At 34.4% G+C, this 17,446-nt stretch overlaps 1 protein-coding gene across 1 annotated transcript in view; it reads right to left on the minus strand.

Annotated features, from left to right (window-relative positions):
- DIAPH3 (diaphanous related formin 3) overlaps positions 1–17,446 on the minus strand; it is a 236,270-nt gene that overhangs the window by 95,467 nt on the left and 123,357 nt on the right. The window contains exons 21-22 of the mRNA XM_084520348.1: positions 11,706–11,945; positions 6,246–6,375 (exon numbers count right to left, since the gene is read on the minus strand). Coding sequence (XP_084376474.1) covers positions 6,246–6,375; positions 11,706–11,945 — 370 coding nt within the window. The remainder of the gene's footprint in view (positions 1–6,245; positions 6,376–11,705; positions 11,946–17,446) is intronic.

The following is a 17,446-nucleotide window of genomic DNA, read 5'->3' on the forward strand; positions in this document are numbered from 1 at the left end:
GGTTTCCTTCACTGAAGAGCTTTTGAGCCTCATCACCTCACCCCTTGGGAACCAAGACCATGAAGTACTGTGCTGACTGCAGAGTATATATATTCTCAGCTAATTTGGGATATCATTGTTAGTAACTGCTTTCACCATGCAGTAATATTGATTTATAATAATTAAGAATGAACCATTAGCATGAAATGTTAATAAATATCAGTCCAGTAAAGTTTTAAACTTTAAAACTGATCATATTTATCAGTCTTCTAAACAATCCCAACACTGCAATCTCTAATCTTAAAATAGCTGTACAAGTAGAGAGACACACACATATAGATGCACTTACAATACTTGCTTATTAAAATTAAACTTTCTCATCTTCAAGAGTCTAAACATCTTCACAATTTATTCATATCCAATTCTTTTCTATAACATTGCTCTTTCTGCCATTTTAATGCTTCTCTTGCAAACGATTTCTGCATAACTTACTTGATGTTTTTAATTTGTCTTCTAGCAGATATCTACCCTTTTCATTATTCCAGTACATAAATAATACTCTATTTGTCTAAATCTCACTACTGCTTAATACTCTTTTTACTCGAGTCTCTCTCTCTCTCTTTTTTTTTTTTTCCCCCAGAAAAGCCAACAAAAATAATTTTCAGATTACAGACATGGAAAAAAAAAAAAAAAAAAAAAAACAGACCTCTCTCGGTAACAAGTCTTCCAGTTATTTTGCATGGTCATCATTTGTGAAAACTACCATTTAAGGCAGATGAACATCCCAAATATAACTGTAAGTAAACTGGAAAATAAACCTTGCATTTAAAAAGGGCACCTTTCTCTCAAAATAAAATAAAATAAAAATTAAGATAAGGTGTTCAGCATATTAGTTACAAATATTGTTCAAATAAAGCTCTGAATGGATGACTATTTCACATCTGAGTCTGCTATGAGAACTTACATAATTGTGCAACCTGCAAAACAGGAATCATCTGTTGATTTTGGTACTGATTGAGTGTAATGGAGTACGGAGTAACTCATGAAGTTTGTACTGTTTTCTGAACATACAAAAAAGCCATCCAACAAACAGTAATCCTGGTTACCCTGTGCATGTGCTACTTAAAATAAGAAAATAAGATAAAACAAAAAGCCCAAGCAATCAAGCAATACATAATTGAATTTTTTTTTTCATACTACTTAGAAATTTGCCGTAAACTTTTCAAAATTCTGTAATAAGAAAAATGTTCTTTTTGACATATAAATTGTGCTTAGCACATACATTAATATTGCTCTCTCAAGCTGTCCTAATGTTTTTAAATGTTGGAGGTGGGAGTGTTGTGCATTTTAATGAACCTAGATTAAACTTCACTCTCAGACTTGGTCTCTTTGTGCCATAGATGGGGATCAGAAAAAGCAAATACTAGACAGAAGCAGTGATTCACAGAATCAAGGATTGGTTGAGGTTGGAAGTGACCTCTGGAGGTCATCTGGTCCAATCTCCTGATTCAGCAGGGACACCTACAGCAGGTTGGCCAGGACCATGTCCAGACAGCTTTCAAGATCTCTGTGGAGGGAGAGTTCACGTGTCTGGGCAACCTGTGCCTTTACCCCACCAGTGAGTATGCTGGGGATGGGCAAGAAACTGGGAGGGAACACAATCAGGCCAGCTGACCCCAACTGATTGTTCCATACTGTACAGCGTTGTGCTCAGCAATAAAAGCTGGGGGGAAAGAAGCAGGAGGGGAGACATTTGGAGTTATGGCATTTATCTTCCCCACTAACTGTTACATATGATGCTCTGTTTTCACAGGCATAGCTGAATACCTGCCTGCTGATGGGAAGCAGTGAATGGATTCCTTGTATTGCTTTATTTGTGTGCACAGTTTTTGCTCTCCCTAGTAAACTATCTTAGCCTATGAGTTCTCTCCTTTTACTCTCCAGATTGTCTTCCCCATCCCACTGGTGAGGAGCAACTGAGTGGCTATGTGATCAAGTGGTGCTTAGCTGCTTACTGGCATTAACGCACAAAACAAGACATTACAGAAAAGATGAGGTTAAAATACTTCTAATATCAAAAATAACTATGTGATAATGGGAATTCTAAAAAAAAAACACCTACAAATGTATGCATTAACAAAAGTGTGAATATTAAATGTACATGTATTAGCAAAAGAGAGTTCAGGCAGCAAACACGTTAAGTATCTAACCCCCAAAATTGGTAAGACAAATTCTTCCTCTCCTTCATTTAAATTCAATGCTTACGTGTTTACCAGTACTTTCCCAAGATTTATTTTTCTTTTCCTTCGTTCAGTGAACATCGAGTAACATTTAACTAAACATTTACAATTCTCACCTGGAAAGCTAACTAATAGCAACACTTGCAATTTATTACTATATGATTTTTTCTTCCAAAATATATCAAAATTACAATTTGGTTCCTACTTTAAAAAATATATATCTAATTATCCATGAAAAAAGTCTCAAAAATGAGAAAACAGCTAATCTACTTATGAAGTAACATTGAGTGATGACTTTTAGAGGAAGAAAAACTTGCAGTTTTACACAGTTACTAAAATGTCAAAGGAATACTATATATGGTTACCTGTAAGGCCTGAGTAAATTATAGTCAATCAAAGAAAACAGCAGCCTGAGTAAATGCAATATAAATCCTTAGAATACCATAAAATAAGAAATTAGTGAAGTGCACTAAATTACAAAATATTTCTCATCTGGAATACTAATAGAAAAGTAGGAAAGTCATTACATTTAAAAGAAGAGACAGCTTTAATTATATGAATCTTCAGAAACTGTCATATCAGTAAGCTCATTAGCCACAATGAAAGTTCCTCCTGCTGATCTAAAAGTACTTAAAAAACAGGATTTGTTATACTTCAAAGCAAAAAGGTATCTTTAATTCATGTACTGTAGCAGTGAATTAAGCCTACTTCTAGTATTACAAAAGTAAAAACTGTAACTTTAGCATGTAATGGGAAAAGAAGGGCAAATTAAATACCCTGAAGTAAACTACAATTGCACAGGTAAAATAAATGTTCTTTGCTGCTTCCCTGTCAAAACTGAATTAAAAAAATTGAAATATATTTTTCTAAAGGAGTAATTAATGTACATATTTTGAATGTTTTCCAATTTAAAGCGTACCATAAACTACATGTTGGCTTCACAACCTTCTCACTGCTTTTAAAGTCTTGCAAGCGATGTTAACAGTTTAATGTACAACACTTAGTGGACACTGTTTAAAGAAATGGAATGAGCAAAAATTTATCTTGTAAAAAGGATAAAAAAAAATTGCTAAACATTTTAATGTTTTAATGTTCACATCAGAAATAACTTGACAGAGAAGTTCTAAGAATGAGCTACTATGAAATATGAAAAGATATAAGGCAGGCTACAAATGGTGTGGCTGATAAAAAGACAGTTGTATCATTAAAGAATTCTAAAAGGGAGAAATTTGTAGAAGACTGTCAACAATGACATGATGGTGGGAGAAACTGAAGATCAAACCTAAAAACAATAAAGAACCAACATGCACAGTATAATTCCATTTTTATACAGCGTGTTCAACTTAAAATTAAGGTGCAAGTGCCATTTGAACAACATTAACAGAAAATCTTTATTTATAATTTAAAGGACACTAGCAAATAATAGCTTTATCCCGCCTATAAAATGTGAAATCAATGTATTTATGGAAATAAATATGCAGATAGGAAATAAAAACAGGTCACAAAAAAAATGCTTGCAATAAAGAGAAGTATATGAAAAAATATTCTTATGAAATTTCACTAATTTATGCTTGGGAATCAGTTTTAAAAATTACTCCAGGGCACAAAGTTCAGTAAAACCATGAAGAGAATGGCATTCCACCACCTCCACAAGACCCTAACCATTGCTAGGACAAATGGCAGAGAACAAGATTTAGAAAACAACACTGAAAGAAAATATGGACAAAATGGTTCACAAAAAGAAAAGATCATTATATGAAGTAAGCCCAGCAAATCATGATGCATTTTTTCACCCAACAGGTTTCACTAACAAAGCAGCATATATGTAAACATAAAAGTCCTAGCAGATGACAGAATAAAAGCCAGGCTGGCTTCTTTCCTTCAGCACTGTCAGCAACCTATAAACCTTAAATGTAACCTTTGGATCCAGCAGTTCTTCAAACTTACTGGAAGTCTAAACTGCAGCCACAATATACAACTCAGGAAGAATTATTCTTGTTAAGTGCCAACTACTGTTTCCTGGCATAGAAGAGTAACTATAAGCCCTATATTCAAATTCTACTCTAATATAACCATAATTTCTTCTGTAAAAAGTGTATTTGGCTAAATGATCACGAAGATAAATGATTTTGGTGACTTCTCCTCTATTGCTCTCCCTAGCAGCCATAATGACTCTTTGTAATATCCACTGTGTTTTCCGTCTCACTGTAGAAGCCACAAGGTGAATTATTCACCATTATTCTTGGCCAACTTGTTAGTCTTCATCAGCCTGTCCATAGGTTACATCAAACCAGGTGTGTCCATTATGTCAGAACCAAAGACTTAAGACTTTTTTTTTTTTTTTAACTGACCTGTTGGTAAGCTCAAGAAGAAATAAGAACTTCATTAAAAATTTACTGTACAAATCTAAGTGCATATTAAATCAACTTGCTTGATAAAAATATACTTCTGCAAAAGCACTAAAAGGTTTTAAAATTACATGAACCATATGTAGTCTTTGGGATCTGCTGGATTTTCCAAAAAGGTAGTGCTGAAGGAGTCTTCAAGACAGAATGGACTTTTACAGGTAGGGAACCCAGCATATAGCAAGACTGTCATACAGTGAAACTGAAATGCAAAATATGTCTCATATAATACACTGAAGTAAACTCAATGTATAAACTTGAAAACAAGGTCATTGATTTTCATCCTACAACATACTCAGTGAGATCAAAGATTCATCAAATCAATACCAGATAGCTAAAAAAAGAACAGAAAACCTGGACTAACCGGTGATTTTACTGACTGGACTTTGAATGGTCATTGTTTATATCTCAGAAGCTTTACAAAAGACAATCAACAGCTTCATAGAGGATGGTTGCCTACACTGAAATACTGGCCAGTAATATGGACCATTTTAGTTATTCTGGCTAATATAATAAATTCAAGCACAATAAAGCCAATAATATATGATTAAGGAAAAATCAGTTGCCAGTTAACAGCAGGTTCTATGAAAATAACACATAATAAATATATATAAAGAAGGAAATCCTATTTTCAGTGCAAACAGTTAGATGAGGGTCTTAAAGCATTTGACGGATATTTAAACATACTTGAACTTCTAAATGGTTATAATCCACTAACCATAATTGGAAACTTTAGGAACCATGATAACAGAAAGCAAACTCAGTGTGAGTGACCACTATCTCGAGTTCTCTCTATCCAGAACAGTTTTTGGAAAGCTGCAGCCTACATCTGGAAGGCTGAATGAGGCACAAGAGCAATAGTGTACAGCGCAATACAGATAAACAGTGATATTCTCTACACTGACATAAACTAGAAAATGATTAACTGAGACAGCCCATCCAATCTTCTTTCTGCAAAAGTATGACAGTGCTGGGGTGGTGTCAGTTTCTAACTCCATGCTTAGTCAGTTTAAATTACTTAGTCTGTGACATAATATGCAGAAGGATCTCTTAATTACTAAATTAAATGTAAAAAATCTGCTGCTGCTTATACTGAGATTCACTACACTCTACATTGCATGATGAAGCAGTAAAAAAGGAAGTCATTTTACAGACTTCCAACGCTACTGTTGCATGAGAAATATACATACAGGGAAGACAAAAGTGTTCAGATTCACAGTTAGAAAAGATTAAATGACGGTATAATAGACTTTCAGAGTTTCTGAACTAAAAGACACTCAGTAATAATGCTGTATAAAAGACTGAAAGATGAAAATGGTTTAAGATCTTTTAATAGAAAAAGACTTTTAAAAGAAATCTGTTTTGGACAATAAGTCTCAAAGATACGTTAGAAGAAATGTAATGGAAAATCCTGTAGTTAATGAGAGGACTGAATGATACACATTATGTTAAACAACACTTGTAGCAGCTCAAAATTGTGATCTATGATTTGAAGAATATTAATGTGTACTTAAAAATGTTAGCATAAAACAAACATCTCACATTAAAAACACACTGCAACGCACTCAGAATCAAAAATTTAAATTACTTATACAAACCTTTACAGGTGAGTTATACAAACCTTTACTAGCTTTATCTAAATGTTGAAAATCCTCAGTAAAATTCAGAACATCCTGATAGCTTTCTTCACACACTTCTACAAGAAAATGGAGCAATGTTGTTTTTTGATCTGCTGACTTTGTGTCTTTCAGCTAGACAGGAAAAAAAAAAAGTTAAAATGCTGAGAATTAGATTACCTCAATATTTTGATAATTAATACATATTACTAATTGTGAATACAAAAAAAGATAAGAATGAACTGTTGAACTTGAACAGCTCCCAAAGAAAACCCCAAGTAATGGATTTTTTTTATTTCCATCCTTGCCAAAAATTCCTAGGAAAAAATATAGAGAAAATTTTTCTCTATATACAATATATATTTTTGAGTTCTGTACTCAGAAACAGTAAACACTTCTCTTTTAAAATATAATTATTTAAGCAATATAGCAATGTTTGTGAAACTGAAAAGACTTGCAGAAGTGCAAACAAACAAAAATTCAGAACTAAATCAGCAAATTCTAACAATGAATGATGAACACACCCACTCCATTACATGATTTCTTATACATGAGGCTAACCCTAGCCTACTATGATGTACGTGGTGAAAACTACAGTTTCAGCCTGCACCAAGTTCTAGTTGTTCTCAACTCTCAACAAGGGCAAGTGAGTTCACAGACTTGACTGTTCAAAACCTCTGACTTCCAAAATTGTTAAACATTAACTTCTCTGCCCGAATCATTTATACATACAAAATGATTTTAAGTCTGTCCATTTAAAACTTGCATCTATTTGTGTAAAAACACTGACAATAAGTAAACAGTCATATATTTCTGCTGTAGCCATCTCTGCTTACGTGAGACTTTCAAATCCACAGAGATTTTTAGAAACAGAAAATGGCATTATATGTCATTCTAAAATGACATCTCATATCAAAGTGCGTGTTACTTTTAAAAAATCCTTCTGCACGAGCTATTCAACAAAAGAAGTACACGTACTTAAGCACATATGAAGTACACACACATCTTAAATGGTTGCCATAATTGCACACAGATTTGTACATCTGACTACCGGGGAAAAAGTCTTTAACACAGTATTAGAACTAGCGCAAAAAATGTAGAAAATCTACATTAGTTTGCTTCAACTTCAAGGTTGTTCCTTAGTTTAGTTACCATGAAAAACAAAAGTTATTAGCAAAGCATAGCGGCATAAGAGTAACTACAGCAACAAGGTTGAAAGAAAGAATGACCTTCCTTTCCAAAGAGAGTTCAAAACCAGACACAGAGCTATATGGGGATTACATCTGAATAAAGAACTGAAAGCAAGATCGATCTCAATTTAAATATACATACATATACATAATATTTGTATTACCACAGGTTTCCCATGATTGTCAATTTTTTGTAAAGAGATTTTTTCCACACTTCTTGTGCTTCCCAATATACTCAGAGATCACTTAAAGTGCACTTGATTGATGTGATGTAAAAACCAGATAAGAGTATATTGTTTGCTTTTCCCATACTGTCAAATTAAATGGAGAATTTTTGATGGTGCTTATCACTGAGGTTGACATTTCATACTTCTCTGTTAAAAGTCAGCATTTTATTTTCAAAGATCAAAATGATACTACTTTAATAAATCTGATGAGATATATGCATCCATAATGTTTACTTTTTCTTTCAGACAAATAGATTAATAATAATGTGAGACAATTTTCAAAATAAACAGAAAACGGAACACACAAAAAACAACAACAGCAAATATTCTAGGGTCATTGCTGTATGCAGTGTTATAAAACAAATTACTTCTACTGTACTGGGATTCTCAGTGATAAATATCTGAACTGTTGGAACATCACACAATTTTTACAATGTGACACTGTTTAAAATGCACGTAATTAGCAAAAGTTAGTTTTAAAAATAAACCAGTGTTATAGACATGCATTTATTCTTAATTTAACAGTATTTAATAAGTTATTATTAGCACACCAATATTATAACTCTCTTCTGAGAATATGCAGCAGACCTATTATAATTATTCATGATATAGGGAGAAGGCAAGATAGGGGATTATCTTTTGCAAAGCAGATATTTTATATAGCTCTCTATGCATAGCTGGAGAAGAAAATGAAGAACAGCAGATAAATCACCTATTCCACAAATATTACAGAAGCCAATAGCTTTGAAGGACAGAAGTGACTGCGAATGTCTCAAGTTCTGTGAACCCCTACTGAAAACTGCATTGCAGTCTACCAAGCAGCCTGCAATTTGCAGATTTCTAGTTTTTGGGCCAGGGAGTATAGGTTTGGGTGGGGTCCTCTTTGAGGTTTCAATAATATGTATATATATATGTGTATATATATATACATATATTTTAACAGTTGAACCAGTTTATTATTCTCAGAACAGAGGAGATTATGTGTTAACCAAGACACAACACATAATTCAGAAAAATCCAAAAAATTTCACATACATTCTTTTACCTCTGTATTTCCAGACAAAGTGATCTAAGACACAGTTTCATAACCAGTGAAGGCTTGGCACTCACGGACTTCCTAAATGAGGCCACAATTGGATGAGGTGAATTAGGAATTGGTGACTAGAACCCTGATAAACATTGGACTGGATAGTCCAGGGTTAACTCTAAAACCCAGCTGTTCAACAGTGAGGCTAACTAAATAGGCACAATGAAGCAAGCAAGACAAATTGTGATAGAAATTGGATCTTGAATTCTTTATCAAATGTGCTGATATTTTGGAATATCGCCGTGTATCATGAAGGAAGAAAGCTCTTGATGATGAGCTGAACACCTGGTAGTATTGTAGTATTTCAGGATTTGTCTTGGATGATGCTACAATATAGCATTCTCAGGTGACACTGGTAGTATTACTTCGCTGAAAGAGGTCAGATGGTAAATGCAGACTCACAATGATTCTCTTTCTGGAAATGTCACCTTTCAGAACAGCAAGTCTTCAACTATATCCAATGGGAAAGATCTGAAATCCTACAGATTATCTCTATAGTGGTCATAGTCCCTGCTCTGCCTGTGCCATCAGAACCTGTAATAGCTGGTCTTTCTTTATTAAGTCATCTTCAACTATATTGACGAGGCACTACCCTCCAACGCTCCAAATAAGTTTTTAAACAGTGTGGTCTGGCATTTACAAACTAGTGATGTCAAATCAAATATATATTAAATCTTTGTCATTTGAACTTTACTTTTGTACTTACAGATTCCTTACATAAATGAAATATATTGAATACCATCATATAAGCTTATGCATAATTAATGAAGTGCTGAAAGGCACAAAACAGACGTTTCTAATCATATGACATGATACAATGACAAGGTTCTGCTGTTCTAAGCATTCTGATCATGAGGAGCAAATTACCTTTTTCTGTAATAGCTTAAAGCTTTCTATCAACATCACCCAGTATATAAATATATTATATAAACACTTAACGAGTATTTTTTCTGTGCAGGTTCGATGCCTACTGCGTCCCTTTCAACCTGAATTATTCCAGGTTTCTAAGAAACCCACATGCAGTTACCAACTAGTTAACTAAATACTGTAATCAAATTATTATTTATTTCAGCTTTTAATTTGGCCTCATAGGGATTCGTTGAGAATCACTAGTATACCTGGATTTCAAAAGCTTTCCACAATCTCGTTCACTATCAACTTTTTAACCATCTTTGCAGCTACAAAGCTTTCTTAAATCTTTAACCAAGCTTCTTTTGCTACCAGCAAAGCCAATTATTCCATCACTACCTTAACTACATAGAAACCAAATGTTCAGATGCCTTCTTTATAATAAATTAATAACAAAAGGACACTTGCGTCCTCCTCACGTTACTCTTTACTTTCTAAATTAAATATACCTACATTTGATTTTTTTCTACATTTAGTAGTATTACTTGTTACTATCCCCTAGATTCTTGCTAGTCAGTCTATACATTTTCTACAGTAATACAGTAAAGACTTCATCAAAACATATCTGTATCAAGAAATTTGTAGACAATTGCCTTCTTTATAATACACAGAAGGTCCACTAAAACAGATTTTTCTCCCCTCCAACAGAATGTCATAGCCTCCTGTAAAGCTAAATAACCCAGAAGCTTGCAAATCTAACAAACTATTTGTCAAATATATTTTATACTAGAGCACTGTAAGGATAAACCAGGACCTAAAGCCCATTTTCTGGAATTCTGTATAGCCATTCATTCCTTACTTTCGTTATCTGTGCACATCAGTTCGCTTTCCTACATGGAGTAGTTCAAACACAATTTTCATCTTCCACATCTTAAATTATTTCTCTGAGATCATTTTTGAATCCTGATCTGCAAAGTGCTTGTAACAACTATCTTCATACTATTTTCATAAGTATATTTCTCTCTCTTCTTTTAAGTTATGATGTGCATTAAAAATACAGAGAATATAATTGGACCTAGGATAGATTCTCATAAAGATCATACCTAAGAAGTAAATGCACCTAATTGGAGAGAGAACCTTTAGTATCTGCCTTTTAAATACATTTCTCAACAAATTGTATCTTTAACTCAATAATTTCATCTATGCTGTATTTTAGGTGGTTGATGAATGCTTAAATGTTTACTTTAGACTAGGGAAGGAATATAACTTATTCTCTATGAATATTCAAGATACAGGTATTGCACCGAACACTTAAGAACCATAATGAAAGAATTCTGAAACATGGCAGAGTCAGGCTGATTAAAGAATGTGTTAGTTAACATAAAGGTAATGCATTTTCTCCATCGTGTAGAAAGACAAAGAAGCTGAGAGAAGATAAAAAGTACATAATAGCTTCCAAATAATTTCATTTTTATGAAAATTATTACATACGCTCTCTGTTCAGATTTTGCTGTGACCAGAGGGCACAGGGAAAGAAAACAAAAAAAAAAAAAGTAAGTAGAAGGCAATTAGGCTTAGAATTGTTTGTAAATTAATACTCAGGGAAGTACAGATGTCTTCTTGCATATATGTTAAATTTTCACTCTTTCAACTTCTATATAAGAAACATAGGGAAAACATAGGGAACTGATGAAACTGAGCAACAACAAAAGGAAATCAGATAAGGAAAAAATTATGTAAAAGAAAACATAACTATCAAAAAAATATACATATGACAGATTTGGAAGTGTTCAGACATGTAAGGCTACAATGCTACCAAGATCACATTGATATGGTCCTTCCATAACCTTATTTATTTATTGTTTTATGATTATTATTTCCTCAGTATGGAATCTTCTAAAAGTTTAAATGCAATCCAGTCTCAAGATGAATGTACACAGATAAACTCTGTATTGTTCAAATCATCAACTAATGTTAAGAATTATGAAGAAAAAAAAAAAGAAAACAAAGAATCAACTGTAGGGAAAACATCAAAACAAGGTATTTAAGTAGTGCAATAAAAACAAATGAAGAAGTGAATGCAATACTCAACCTGGACATTTCAAAACTCACTTTACATAGGGAGCTGAGATTATATCCAAAGGTCTGTGCATTCCGAGAACCTGCATTCATGTAGTTTCCCATTAATAATACTAGTTCCAGCAGCTTGCTAAAGCTTTTACTCTTTTTTATCTCTTCACAGGCAGCACTGACAGCCATGATGTCAGGTTTGATGTTGTTCACCTGCTCTTCAAACTGGAGCTTAAAAAGAATAGCACTGAGCCGTGGCCGTAGTCTCTTCACGTTGCTCATCTGATTGAAAAGAAAATAGGAGATTTCCTTTAAAATTCATGCTACAGTTTGGCACTGTACAAATGCATACAATCTGAAATGATTTATTGGTGTGACAGGCTTGAAGAAGCAATATATCTGCTATAACTGATAGCAAATGAACGAATGAATGAGAGACACTTGGGTAAGCAACTGAAATCCCATCTTGTGGTTAATGTGAACTGCCCCCATCCTTTCCCAATAACTAGTATGTGTAAGCAATAAACGATAAAGTGTCATCATATATCACATCTGTCAACTCATATACCAAATCCTATAAAACTAATCCAAGTTTATGACCCAGTAGTTGCAAAGTAATAAAAGTAGTTCACAAATTCTGTATAACTCAGGATGTACCCAAACAAGGCAAATCTCATTTTCTGGTGCAAATATTTAAAAGCTGATTTCAATAACAGCTTACTCTAAACTTGCAGAAAAATAACAGTTTTGAAAAATCGAAGCTATAAAACACTAATAAAACATGCATTATTATGTGCCAGTATTCATATCCCACTATAGCCCTGGACCTTATACAGTTAATTAGGTAAAGCAGAAGAATGCTCCTAGGAAAACAGTAACTCCTGTAGATCATATGCAAAAGACTTGACTTTCTCTACGCTTTTCTGGTCAGGCATTTTCAACAGAAGTTTCAGTCTTCCCATATGACTTAGGTCCCTGAGTTCCCACCCCAGAGATACTATGAACGTTAGTTCCTACATCTAAACAAGACTGCAAATTGTATTATTTCTTTAAATCAAGGAACACAGAATGCATTCAGTAAATTAACTTCCTCCATCTCCCAAGCCTACAGAATACTACTTATCCATCCAACTCTATCATAGAAATATTTTTAAGGCCATAGAGTGGCCTTAAAAACTTACCTTTACATTGGAAAAATCCCCCTCCAAACCACAGTAATATCTAAGGATTTATGGAACATTTTTCAACCCATACGTAGTATACCAATGTGAAAATAGCTGTCAGTACAACATTCACAAGTTATTTGGTGCTGATCATCCCACAGTAGAGTCAGTGAAAAGCATAATGGATAATACTCTTTATCCATCTCAGTGTCAAGTCAAAACAAACACAAATCTAAGCTATCCTAAGCTGATACTGAGGACTGTCTAATCCAATGAATGTGACATTGAAGCAAAAGAGACTGTAATTTACAGCCCATTCTATTGGTTTCTCTGTGACAGCAGTACTAAAAATCAGGTAGAGTTAGTATTTTATGCTACTAGAGCCATGCCTGCAATGCCTGTCTGGCAATGCAACCACCTGATCATGGTTCTATTGAAGTAAACATAAACATTTGCATTTTGGTTCAGACAAGAAATTTTGAAGTAAAATAAGGAATCTTTTCCAGTATCCACACTTCTGTTTACATCACAGAGCAAAGCACATGAACAGGGCATCTTTCAGATAAAACTAAACTGAAAAGCAGCTTCCAGAGCACACAGTATACTCCAGCCAATACTGAGCTTTAGTTTACAGACCATCTCTGGCCTGGTGCCATAGTAAAAAGACAAAAATATATATAGTCTGGATGTTAGCTCAGTATCAATTGTAGGCAGATACTGTGTACTTATCGTCAACTAAGTAGCATCCAATAGGGTGGTAAATTTATTACTGAACAATTATTAAGCAAGGATAACAGGACTTGAAGTTACACTGGAAATTTCAGAATGGAATAGAGATGGAAATACCTAACACCCAACTAAAATTAACGTAGTACTTTTACACCTTCACACATAATTTGTGTGTCACGAGGTATGTGTCACGAAGTTATTCTCCCAGGCCAATCAGGAAAAATCAGTATTATCTCATTTATCTGAAACAATTTACTTACTAGTACAAAACAAGTGCAAAGCTACTTATCATATCTGAATTGTAATTTTTGTTTTCAGATCAGACAGGAGAAATTTGAGACTAGACTCAAAAAACATCAATCTGCTCTAAAATTATCCAGAATTTTAGTATTTTTCCCTACTCAGGATGCAGCAGAGATGACCATTAATATCAAACCAGAGGAACTAACAGAATAAAGCTGCAATGATTTTAAATGGTACCAAACTAAAGGTACTAGAGAACAGCAGATGATGCATGATTTATTGACTCATGGCTTCTCAGACAGGCAGGTTCCTAAAACTGAAATAATCAGATACTTTACATCACAAAGATGTGTTGCACAAACGTGAACAAACACAGATGCATGAAACATGCAAAGTTTTCATCAGAATGAGGTTAATAGATCTATTTCTGTACGTGTCTTAACGATGGAAGCAGAAATGCATAATAAATTCTAAAGAAAGAACAGAAACAGGCATATACCAGAAACACAACTGAAGTGCCATTTGGCTATTATTATTATCATCATTATTAACACTCTGAAATTCATGTTCATGTACAATGCATGCCTTTGGTACTGTTTGTTTACCTGTTTGCTAAGTCAGTAATTAGGAAGAGAGGAGATGGGGAGTTCCTTTATCAGTTTACGGCTTTCTTTGTGAAATGTTGTCTACACATGTATTCAAACAGTGAAATACATACACCTTATCACAAAAGATGCTAAAAATTTACTTCTGGTAATGTTGAGAGGCTTACATTCATGTCCTGATTTTTTCTTATACTTAACATATACTACCTATGTACCTTATGTACCTAAAGCAGAATCTTGAAATCAGACAATAAAATAACTAAAGAGGGATGTTGAGGTAGAAAGTTAAAGGACAAGTGGACAACACGTAAGAGAACTCACTGTAGGGGTAATGAATTATTCAATTTTCAAGTAATAGTCTACAAGACTATTATCACTATGCATTAGCCCAAATGGGAATTGACAGCTGATTTGAGCTACCTGGCTGTAGCTCCCTGAGTTCTTTATGCGACAGCAAAGAGAGGCTTTTCTCTCAATTACAGCATAATTCAAAAAGCACCTGCAACAGTGTGCCATCTGGTAAGCGAATACCTTCACTGTCTGCTTTGTTGATGTCAAGTAAAGGAACATGTCTCAGAAGTCACACTGACATTACATTTTCATCACTGAATGTGATTTGTTCTTATACAAGCTTGTAGAGAAAAACACTGCAAGGGTTCCAGTTTCACAATATCATTTCCTTAAAGGATCAACAGTCCTGAAGTTGTCAGAGCATCTGAAAGCATTCCCATTGAAAAAGTAAAATACCACGTACAGCCAGTATGACTAAAACGTAAGATGGAAGGATATCCTCAATGGAAAACATAGTTGCCATCACTGTAGCACTGGTGAACTCTACAGAGCACACAGGTAAGAAGTGCGAATTTTTAACACTTTAAATTCAGGCACTCAAAGAGCAGAAAAATATATCAAGGAAGGAAAAACTGAGACCTTAAAAGGCCTATTATCCACTTTTTAGAGAAGAAAAAAAGAACACCCTGCTCAATTTGAAAAAGGTAGTCAATGCGTCTGGTATCTTTGTGAAGACAGAGCATTCTGGAATAGACCAAACATTTTTTCAGCATATGGAAAGTTAACAACATAATGGAACAGCATTTTTGTTGAGATTTTTTTTTATGGCTATGTGGAAATAGCACATTTTCCTTCAGCTTTGACACACTTTTTTCCCAAATAAATAATACTTAGCAGCTTAAAATTACTTACAATAAACCAGAAAATCTCCGTATTTACGTGTTATGTGTACAAGCAACCATTTGAGTTGATGACTTTTCAGCCATTCTTGCATTGATAGAGGGCACATCCTGCTGCTCCATTTCCCTAGCTTGAATTATAAACACCTTGAGTTTGCACCACTGTCTCGGTTGCTTCCAAACCCAATATTTTCTTAGAGGATATCCACAGCAGAAGAGAAAGGAGCATACTGTGTATGACACAGGGACAACACTTATCAATTACCTCCTAGCTACACATGGATGGCCTTCTTGCGTCTTGAGGATGACAGTGCACTGATGCACTGTGCAGAAAATGCCTGGTACTGTTTTTGATGGCATTACGTTCAAAAAAGATGAACCAGCCTGCGGATCTCCGAAGAGAGGACCCTCCTTTTGAATGCTCCAGAGGTCACCTGTCCTACAAAATAAAACCAAATCGCCAATAGGGGCTATAACAGCTCTCGAAACAAGCTGACATAACAGACTGCTATACACTGCAATAGGCTTCCTGCTGAAATTCACAGATAGGTATGTTCCACTCTGAGAATAAATGTTTTTTTGTGTGTGTGTGTGTTTTTTTTGTGTGTGTGTTTTTTGTTTGTTTGTTTTTGTTTTTAATTGTTTTTTATCCTATCTGAAAATACGGTTAGCATACATCCATTATCCAGGTTAAAAAAGAGTTGTTGTTCAACCTGGACACACAAAGGTTTTTTTGTTTGCTTGTAGGCTGAGGCAGGTAGATAGAAACTATCAAACACACAGATTTACTGACATCTTGATCAGACTGGGACACAGACAGCTTTTGTTTCTCAGAGTTAAGACAACACTATCTTCCTAAAAAGGTATCATCTATGAATAAGAGGGTCTAAATCTCCAAAATTCTCCTATCTGTAGCAGATGTAACAGCCGTCAGAAAAGCTATTTTCATTAAAAGGTACATATGGAGCAGATGCAACCAGACTGAAAAGGTTTCCTCATGGGAAACCAAGTCAGAGTTTGACATAGGAAAAGTCCTCTACAAAACCTCTAATTCAGCCAGATGGCAAAAATAAATAAATTTACAGCAGAAGTCAAGGGCACAAGTCATTGAGAAATTTAAACAAGAATAATACAATATCAAACCACACGAAGAGTCTCTAAAAGTAAGAGAGATCTGGCTGTATTCTAGATGGAAAAATCTTATCAGCTTAGTTCTAAAGGAGTCCTTCATTTGCTTTCTGGCTGCTACCAGAAACCCACATCCTAATGCTATTACTTTGAGTGTCCCAACATACAGGCTATGAAGATATAGGTAGAAGATCAAAGTCTGTGTGGGAATGTCTAAAAGTGATGACAGCAGGCTTAGTATTTTCCACCAGGTTGAACCACCATACTTACTCCCAACTAAAAAGTAGAATTTGACAATACGTAATTATTTGAGCAGTATACAGTGATAACAGACATCATCAGCAGCTGATTATGTCTTTGATGTGATAGACATGACACATTTCTGAAAAAGCGCAGATCACTAACACATTCATATTTAGAATAGTCTTCTGTACTGACCCAACAAGGCATCTAAGTTAATTTCCTAATCAGGAACATACGTGTCTATGATGATGACAGTAGTGGAAAGGAAACAGCATTCTGCTGTAGATCTTCTGTAGTCTTGTCAACAGAGAATTCAGAAATTTTTTCCATATAGTTACTTGGTGCATTTGGAACCACAGGCAATCCATGGCAAAAACTGTCTGACATGAAACATCACATAAGTGAATGCTGTTGGAAAGATGTTCATATATCTTGAAAAATGTTCCCCACTTCTACAAAATGATAACAGAGAGGGTAAGTAC

Source organism: Aythya ferina (assembly GCF_964211825.1).
Source record: "Aythya ferina genome assembly, chromosome: 1".
Classification (NCBI taxonomy): Eukaryota; Metazoa; Chordata; class Aves; order Anseriformes; family Anatidae; genus Aythya; species Aythya ferina.